The 10,156-nt window shown below is 45.5% G+C and overlaps 1 protein-coding gene across 1 annotated transcript in view; it reads right to left on the bottom strand.

Annotated features, from left to right (window-relative positions):
- Window positions 1-6,735: 6,735 nt before the first annotated feature.
- Window positions 6,736-10,156, bottom strand: part of NIM1K (NIM1 serine/threonine protein kinase) — a 64,378-nt gene continuing 60,957 nt past the window's right edge. Inside the window, exons 3-4 of the mRNA XM_063088113.1 lie at window positions 9,637-9,905; window positions 6,736-7,603 (exon numbers count right to left, since the gene is read on the bottom strand). Coding sequence (XP_062944183.1) covers window positions 6,854-7,603; window positions 9,637-9,905 — 1,019 coding nt within the window. The 3' untranslated portion in view covers window positions 6,736-6,853. The remainder of the gene's footprint in view (window positions 7,604-9,636; window positions 9,906-10,156) is intronic.

Genomic DNA, 10,156 nt, shown 5'->3' with positions numbered 1-10,156 from the left:
ATCCCTTTGGATTCTTGCTGCATTCCTTTCAGCTCGGCCTTACTGAGGTGAAATGCCTATAGAACTTGCTTGGTACTCATAGTTTCACAACCCAGAAGTGCAAAGGAGTTAGGTGCCCATGGGGCCACCCTTGACCAGTGGTGGAAAGTTGGCTGGTGGATAAATCTTTCTCTTTTCATTCCCTGGGCAGACAGTTCTGAGATGCATTTCATAAGGCTCCTCAGAAGATCCTGCAGAATCAACTACCAGCTGCCACTGGCCAATTTGGCAATACTTCCTTATTGGCTTTCCTCTTTTGTTTCCCTCCTGTGCATCTATCCTGCATCCTGGGATCATTTCCCAAACAAATGACTTACATGCAAGCTTTTGTCTCAGGCTCTGTTTTTTGGGGAATCCAGGCTAAGACAGTTGGTACCCAGAATGGCCCTAGAAAGCAGACCCTCAGGATGAGAGATTGGAGCGAGTTCACTCACCAAATGGCACAAACCCTGCTGTTGTTTGTAGTAGGCAGAATGATGGCTTCCTCTCAAAGATGTTCATTCATGGTATCTGTGAATATGTTACTTCACCTGTCAAAAGCAAATGTGATTAAGGTTAAGGACCTTGAGATGGAGAGATTATCCTGGATTGCCTGGGTAGGCCCAATCTAATCATGTGGGTCCTTAAAAGCAGAGAACCTTTCTCAGCTGTGGTCAGAGGGAGACGTGATTATAGAAGGTTGGTCAGAGAGATTCAACGTTGCTGGCTTTGAAAAATGGAGCAAAGGGACCAAGAGCCAAGGAATACAGGCAGCCTCTAGAAGCTGGGCAAGGCAAGGAAATGGATTCTCCCCTGGAGCTTCCGGAAAGGAACACGGTACTGAAAACACCTTGATTTTGGCCCTTTGAGACCCATGTTAGACTTCTATCTCAGAGAAGTATAAGATGATACATTTGTGTTGGTTTAAGCCACTAAGTTTGTGGTAATTTGTTACAACATCGAGAGAACAGTGATGCAGTGTTGGTAGCAGGGTGGTGATAACCTGTGGCATTTGGGCAGCAGCACAGTCACTACTGAGACTGTCATCTGTAAGTGTAGGTGGAAGATGAAGCAAGCATTGGATCCTGTGGTACCTGTGGCACTTGAACAGTGTGGGAGCAATGATAAAGATTGGGGATTGGGCAAGCTTCCCCTCCCTCCCCCTGCAACTGCGTTGGAAGCGTGGAAAACAACAACCGAAAAAGGACAGGCTCAAGTGAGCCAACTGTCAATTCAGGACACACTGTGGAAGCCAGAGGGCCTTTAAGGCAGGGTTTAAGAGCCTTATCTCCTACAGCAGAGGGAAAACTACCTAAAATAGGCCTGGAATCTAACTGTCAGGTTGGAGAAAACTAGGTCTTGACAATTCTCCTTTATCAAAGTTAGGGCTTGATGGGAAGAGAGTAGGACACTGAGACTGAAGTTAGGAATATGGTGGATGAACCTGAAAATGTTGCAAAACAGGATTTCCCTAATGTGGGGCTGGTGGAAGCAGCTCATTCTTCCTTTCCTGAAGACCCTGCCAAGGCTTCCAGTGTGGCAGATGCCTGCAAGACAATGCTTGACCTCCTCTGGATCCTCTTCAGTACCTTCATTGTTCTCCGCATCAAGAACCAGGGTGAGGTCTCAACACAGCCTGAGTGGAGAAATGCAACCCCGGCTGGGAGGGGATAGCATAGACACTGAAGAAACTGCAGAACCTGCCTAGAAGGTACTGTAAGGAAACAGGAGAATGTGTGAGCGGATCTTGAGGGTGTTGGGCTAGAGGTGGAGGTTGAGGGAAGAATATAAGGCAGGATAAGGGAGAGTTTATTATCATGGGAACGTTTACCCATGGCCTAGAGTGAAGGACACCTGAGGCTGGTCCGTATCTACTGCTGGGATGGCTACTGAGGCTTGGGCATGGTTATGGCATATAGTAAATGAGATGGAGATGGTGGAACTGCCTTGGTATAGTATTGAGGAAAGGGTTGGAAAGTTCCAGGAGGTGTGAATGTTAGGATGGATTCATTTTATGATACCGAATGACCACTGAACTACATTCCCAAGAGGACGTGGCCTTCACTTAGGCAATGAAGAATGCACTGGTGAGGGATGCACCAGGATCTGCGAAAAGCTCAGTGGTGGCTGCTCACTGCAGGCAGGGGCTGACAGTAGGAAATGCTGCTGTGGAACTGAGCATACTATTATCAGTGGGGATGGTGGGAATCTACAATGGCAAAAGCCATGTATTATTACTTAAATGTCAGAGGCAAGGTGGACATAATATCATGGATAGTAAGGCTGGAGTGGAAATCAGGGTACCTTGATCTGCAGGGCTTTCTGAACATGCCTAATAGATTACGGAGTTCTGAAGGACAGGTGACTAGAGTGTTACTTGACTTGTATAACCAAAAAACAACAACAAAAAAGAAAGCTGGTAAGCTGAGGTAGCTTGTCATAATGGAGAAATCATGGTCCCTTAACCAGCTTGCAGATCTAAGTTACTTTACAGATCCAGTGCACAATGAAGGGGAGGAATAGTCTTGAGGAAAGGCCTTGTTTCCACAGGGATCTGTGGTATACATGTCCAGATTTTTCAGGACTATTGGGTACCATTATGGCTGCATGTGTAAATGGGCACTTATAGAAACCAGGTGATGAAAGGAGTTCCAGCCAAAGTATATCTCATAATGGGTCCCACGTTGGGATTATTTTCCCAATTGCCAGGCATATACTTGGGATAAATATACTTAGACCCTGACCTGTGAAGTAAGAGCCATTATGGGAGGAAGAGCCACATGGAACCTCTCCCCAGCAATGTTAAGACATGAACAATCACATGAGGAAATGCAGCCATCAGTGTCACCATCAAAATTTTTAAGGGGCACAAGGGTGATGGGTTTCATCATAATCTTGTTAAAGTTACCATCACACCCCTGAAGAAGAGCAGCTGGATGACAGAGGGTGATGGTACATTACTGTTAGTCTCACTTGTATCTGCCATGCTGGATGTGGTGTCTTTGCTGGGAGCCTCTGGTGTTGCAGCTACTGATCTGGAAATCTCATTTCTTCTCAATTCCCATCAAAAAGAGGATCAAAAGCAGTTCACATTCCTCTGGGATGGACAGTGATTCTCATTTACTCTATTGCCCCAAGGTGATGTTAAATCTCCTGCTATATATCACAATATAGTCTAAAAAGGGACTGGCCACTTAGCTCACTTGGTGGAGTGCGGTGTTGATAACAGTGACAACACTGAGGTCAAGGGTTCAGATCTTCTTATGGGCCAGCAACCAAAACAAAGTCTTTCTTCTTCTAAAAGGACCTTGATCATCTTGACATTCTGCAGAACATCATGTTGGTCCACTATATTGTGACAGCATGCTAGGCAGATTTGGCTGTTAGGAAGTGGGAAGTACTCCAGATGCCCTAGTAAGACTTATGTGTCCAGTGTGTGTGTGATAAACTCCATGAAGAATCAGGGGCATGCCACACTGAGGAAGTGTTTGGAGGACCAATGAGCTGGGGCATGCCTTGATATTCCTTCTACAGCAAAGAACAATTGCAACTTCCACCACTTAGCACTAAGATAGAGACATAAGATTTAGTATGTCCCTCTGGATTTTGGAAGCACACATATTGTGCTTGATATATTCCTCCAACCCATTTATCAGGGCTGCTAATTTCAAGTGGATCCCACAAAAGAAAGATCACAGCAGTTTCAGGCTTCAGCACAAACTGAGTTGCTACTCAGGCTGTGTACGTGGCAATTAAGAATACTGTGTGGAGTGTCTGGCAAGCCCCAGTGAAAGGTTACAGCACAAGCCTGTAGGATCCTGGAGTAAGGCTATGCTTTCTGCAACAGAGAACTACTCAGGCTCCTGGGATGCTACTGGGCCTCAGTAGATACTGAGTATCTGATTATGGGATACCAAGCAACTGAACAAACAGAGATGTCAACTTATGAGTTGGGCATTATCAGATCCGTGGAGTCATAAATTCAGATGGGCACAGCAGTGATTCATCCTTACTGGAATTTACGTCTACTTAGGATATGGGTTTGGCCTGCTTAGGCCTTTCCCATCTGCACTGTGTCTTCCAATATAGTCATGCTAAGACAGAAAACACCTGATTAATTGTCATGGTATTTCACATAACATTCCCTCAAGGTCCACTTTTTTGATAAAGGAGGTGGGTCAATGGGCACATGACCACAGGATCCCCTTGTCTTTCCATATGCCTCAACACCAGAGCAGCCAGTATAAATAGAACAGTGGAATGGCTCAGCAAAGGCACTGGATGTAAGATGGTAACCTGCAAGGATGGGGTGCTGTCCTCCAGGATTCAGTATATGTGCTTTTAACAATGGCTGATTTATGTCCCCTATCATTAAAATACACAGGTCTGGGAACAAATGGGGGACTGACCCCTCCCACCAGAACAATTACTGACTCAATTGAAGAATTTGTATTCCTCTTTCCTACAACCTAGACTTGGCTAGATTAGAGGCTTGGTTCCCATGGGCTGGGGGGGTGCTTTCATTATTGGACCCAATAAGGGTTCCAGTGAATTGAAATCTACAACTGTCACATTATCACTTTGGGCTCCCCATGCCAGTGGACAAGCATGCAAAGAAAGGGGGTATTCTTCTGGTGGGGATTATTGACTCTGATTATTACAAGGCGCTAAAGAGGAATATGTCCGGACCCAAGAGATCCATTGGTGTGTCACTTTGAGGCTTCATGATAAAGGTGAACAGGCAATGACAGCAATCATGAAGGGCAAGGCAACTAGAGCTCAGAACCTTTGATGATGAAGGTCTGGACCACACTACCCAATCTAGATCTTCTGAAATACTGGCCAAAGTTGAGGGAATTTAGAATGGGTAATAGAGGAGGGAGGTATGAGTCCAAGTATAGCCTCAGGACCAGCTGTAGTAAGGACTGCAGCTCAGTGGGTCTCTAGTGTGACCCCTGACTAGCAGCATCAGCATCATCTGAGAAATTGTTAGAAATGCAAATTCAGGCCCCATCCCTGATGGAACAAATCAAATACTCTGGAGATGGCCTCACGGTCTATATTTTAACAAGCCTTCCAGGTGATTCTGATGCACTAGAGCTTGAGAACCACTGCTGCAGCTCCTTCTCCTAACCTACAGCATTAAGTCCTTCCAGGTCCCATCACCTTGAAGGAATGGATCTAACAGAGGGCAGATCTGAGTAGAGCACTCAGATGGTGGGGGTGGGCCATGTCAGACAGCTTCTGTGCACCACTTCAGATCCTTTCAGCCACACGGCTTCCTCCAGCCACTGATGCAGTGACCATTTCCATGCAAGTTTGGACAACTTCATGCAGGTGCTGTTTGACTGTACCTTGTCTCAGGCCAATGCTGCGTACCTCTTCCTTCCTGCTTCGAGGTGTCTTTGACACAAAACATGGGAAACATAGGGAACCCACTTTGCACTCACATAGCGTAATCTGGAAATGCAGGGCAGGTGACAGCATGGGCCACCCTTGACCAATGGTAGCCATAAGCAAATGGATAAATAAATGCCTTCCCCTTTCATACCCTGGCCAGACACTTGAGATATGTTTCATAAGGCTCCTCAGAGGATCCGGCAGAACAGAAGACCAGTTACTTGCAGCACTGGCCAACTTCATAATGTTCCTGTTTCCTCTGTCCCTCATACCTATTCTCTGGTGTTACTTCCCAAGTAAACTACTTTACACGGAAGCCACTGTTTTAAGCTGTTTTGGGGGGACCCATTCTAAAATCCCTAGCTGCCTGGAGTGCTCTGGGCATTTTTCAGGAGTCATTCCTGCTTCTTATGCAGATCTTAGACTGTCATCTACTCAAAGTGGACTTCATTTTAATGATCTAATCCAAAGTAGCAAGCTTCTAACATCAGATCACCCTTTTCGAATTCTCTGCATAGCATCTATCATCATTGGATATCTTTTTTTTTTTAATCTTTTTTTTTTTTTTGGCAGCCAGTCAGTACAGGGATCCAAACCCTTGACCCTTGTGTTATAACACCATGTTCTAATCAACTGAACTAACCGGCCAGCTTGACTTTTTATCTTTTAAAAAAAATATACAAATGCAGTATTGTTAGTACCTGCCTTGGATTGAGTGTCCTCCCAAAACTTGACCCCCACTGTGACAGTGTTAAGACGCTGGGAAATCCTATTATGGTAATTGAAGGGTGGGACCTTGAAGAATGATTAGATCATAGGACAATGCCATAGTGAATTGATTAAAAATGGTGGTCATGGGCGTGGTTTGGAGGGCTTTAAAAGGAGAGTGAGGAGGTTAGTCTCTCTCTCTCTTCCTGCTCCACTATTTTCACAATGTGATACCCTGCCACCACTGTTGCCACCATCAAGGCTATCACCAGATGTGTTCCTTGGACTTTGGACTTCCTAGCCTCTGAAACTGTAAGCAATAAATTTCATTTTCTTATAAGTTACCCAGTTCCATGTATTTTGTTATAAGCAATAGAAATGGACTAAAACAGTACCTTTTTCCTGTATTAGAATATCCTGCACACGAGAAGAGAGACCTGGCCTGTTTTATTCTTTGAAGTTTTCCCAGCATCTAAAACAGTGCCTGGTACATAGTAGGCGCTGAAAAAATATTTCTTGATTAAATAAATGAATGCTGGAGTTTGAGAATAAGACAAAATCCCAAATCAAGCCAGAATCTGAGCTAATAGACTTTTGGGAGAAAAAATGCATATTTCAAATTTGAATTTATTTAAAAATTACAAAAATGTCTCCACCCAAGTTGTCCGTAAAAAAATTTAAAAGTGGCAACAATGATCTTGGTTAATTTCCAGCAGTCTAATGCAATTTATAAAATCGAACAAAATTTGGATGTGTGTGTTATGCCTCTGTAGACACGGGACCCTTTCTTTAGGCCTCTTTCTTTAGAGTCTGGTAGTATCATTACTGGGACACTTTCCAAAGCCTTTTTCCTTTGGACTCTATGTAAAATGATTCTATAGACTCCTGTGATTGAGCTTCGAGCATCTCTTCCTTGGTTATTTCGAATATGCTCTTCTGTGATACCCAAATGTTCTAAAGTGCTTTTCACCTCATTTTCTTCTTCTTTGAGGGTACTGGTTTCTGACAAATGTTTGGGATCCAGCTGGAAAGGTTCCAAAGGGATGGGGTAAGGCACCCCTTGCATCCATTCATTGTTCATGATGTAGTCGATCCCATACCTCTCTGTGGGTACAGGCTGGAGGACTCCTCGGATGAGTCGGTGGCACGGCTCCGACACATGTGGGGGCACGCTGTAGGTGCCCTCCAGAATGCTCTTCTTCAGTTTGGCCACCGTCTCTGCCCGGAAAGGCATGGTGCCAGTTACCATAAAGTACAAAAGCACCCCCAAGGCCCAGATATCTACATAAATGCCAACGTAGTGCTCATCTCGAAAAAGTTCAGGTGCAGCATAGGGAGGAGACCCACAGAAAGTGTTCAGCATTTCACCTTTCTTACTTATCGTGCTGAATCCAAAATCGCCCACCTTCACACAAGTATTACCGGTATAAAATACGTTTTCTGCTTTCAGGTCTCTATGAATAATCTGGTTTTCATGCTGTGGAAGAAGACATAGGGAAAAGTCATTTTCAAAGTAAAATTCCGAAATAAAAACTATCAGTTGCTTTGTAACAGTGACGTGATGATGGTGTAATAAAAGAAATTCAGTGGCGATCAGCTTAAATCATGTTAACAAGCCCCGTCACAACCTCTAGCCCAATGCAATGCCCACACCTCCAAAGAGACCAGAGGTTCTATTTTTCTGTGAGGTGAGGTTTAGAGTCTGTTCCACACATGTGGATTTAGGAATTAGTGCCCAAAATAAGACCCAGATTGTATAAAACAACACATTCTGAAACAATGAAACAGCAATCCTAGTTTTTGAAGTCATTTATAGGTTTTTCTGGCTGAGGGGCCTCTTGACTGGGGCCAAGACCAGGAAGGCTTGGAGACCCCACCCCTACAACTTTCCATCAATGCTCCTTTGGGTGACTTCATCTTTACAGAATTCAGTAAAAGGGAGGGGGCTGTGTTTGGCAAGGTTCTAGCAGCAGGTCCCACTGTGGGTTGTGAGCCCATTCCCTACTCCCACCCTTGCATTCTGGATCCAGACAATCTTCTAAGGACCCCTGACCTCTTCAGTCCCAAGGGCTCTTGGGAAGTGGTTTAATATTACTTTTCCTGATGGGCCTCTGGAGGCAGACAGGCTGGTCAATTCTAGATTCAACTATACCAGCTGTGTAATGTGAGTGTCAGTTTCCTTTTTTGTAAAATGAGAGACTGATATCCACCTGCTGAGGCTGTTGTGAGAATTGTATAAGGTGCTGTATCAGCAGTGCTTGGCATGGTCCTGGCCCACAAACTCAATAAAAAGTGAATGAATCTGTGATTCACTCTTCCCCTTTTCAGAGACCTGAGAGCTGGGAGAAATGGCAGAGTGTATGGGTGTGAGAGCCGAGGACTCACACCTGCACCCTCTACTGCTGGGTTCTCTTCTGCCCTCCCACCAGATTACATTTCCAAGCAGAATGTAGGAGATTCTTCAGCCATCGGTTCCATTACTTGGTGTGTGTGTGGCTTATTCCCTGGCCCTGGGAAGTTCACCACAGCCAGGGCCACTTAAATGACTGCTGGTGATTGCATCCACCTCCACTACAATCAAGTTCTTCTCTCTGGCTCCTTACTGCTAGTTTGGGTCACTAGTTCCCCCGTGAATTCTTTGGCCAGGAGTTCACCGATCCCAGTTTTTGCCCCCACAACCATCCAGGCAGAGAAGGGAACAAGAAAAAGCCTCTTAACTAGTATAGACCCCAGGCAAGTGTCTCTTTTCTGCCAGTTGGACACACCCACTCAACTGAAATCTGGGTAAGGAGGGTGGCCAAAAATTTTGCACTAATAGGGCAGTAAAAGTGGTAGTCAGGTCCACAAGTCAATTTCCTCCTGTGTGCCCAGCAACATGGCCAACAACAGAGAAGGCACAAAAGAACCAGTTCTTGGAGGAACCAGGGAGTGTGCTCCAGGAGTCCAGATTTATCTAAGAAATAACCAGAGAACTAAATAAGGATGACATAATCAAGTGTTAATCTGCTGGGCACAGAGCCAGTAAGAGCCAGGGGATCGCTGAAGGTGAGAGAGATCAGTGTGAGCTGATGTGACACTGAAGAAAGTTTCATACAGAGAGAACCGAGCTGGTCATGAGGTGTGGCGAGGATTTGGAATGGGAGACATGACAAGAGGGGAGAGGGCATCCTAGGCAGTGTGGAAGGCAAGGCCAAGACCCAGCAAGAGCCAGCTATCTGGCTAGCAAACGATGAGGTTGGAGAAATGGGTCTGGCCAGTGAGAGGGTGATGTTCATCGGCTGCTCCAAGTGCCTCCTGCTGACTTCTGCAGAAGCCAGGTGGTTGCCACGTAACTGGAGCTCTCTGGGTGGAGCATGACTCCAGCCAGACTCTGACTCTTGCAGAAGGCACTGCTGTCTGCCCTTGTAGGACTGAAGCCCTCTGCGCCACATAAGTAAAGATCATCTAAAGCCCCGCACTCCCAGTGTGGGTGGAATGGCAGCAGCACTCTCATTCCCCGCCCCGGCTCACCATGTGCTTCACGGCAGACACAATCTGGGAGAAGATGAGCTTGCTTTCTGCTTCGGAGAGCTTCCCTTCCGTGCTGATTTTCCCAAAGAGCTCCCCACCCCCTGCATACTCCATCACCAAATGCAGCTTGGACAAGGTCTCCACGACCTCGTAAAGGCGGATGATGTTGGGATGGTGTAGTTTTTCCATGCTTGAGATTTCACGGGATAGTAACCTTTGGGTTTTCTGGTCTAACTTGGTCTTGTCCAGGATCTTAATGGCCACTTTTTCTGAAAAAAAAAAAAAGAGAAAAAAGTCAAAGGATCTGTTAGAGTTCAAAGAAGAATAGATATTTAGAAGAGACTTGGATCAGCCCCTTTATTTTACTAGAAAAAGAGGTCAAGTGGCTGTTTCTAAGCTCACAGAGCTCATCAGTGGTTACGTCAAAGCAATTCTTGAATTCAGTATCTGTGCTCTTCCCTCGGATCAGTGTGAGTCTTCCACACCCAGGTGAGTGTGAGTCTTCCACACCCAGGTTTTG

The sequence above is a fragment of the Cynocephalus volans genome, chromosome 2 (genome assembly GCF_027409185.1).
Source record: "Cynocephalus volans isolate mCynVol1 chromosome 2, mCynVol1.pri, whole genome shotgun sequence".
Classification (NCBI taxonomy): domain Eukaryota; kingdom Metazoa; phylum Chordata; class Mammalia; order Dermoptera; family Cynocephalidae; genus Cynocephalus; species Cynocephalus volans.
Note: the sequence above shows the minus strand (reverse complement) of the source record. Positions and strands in the feature narration are given on the sequence as shown.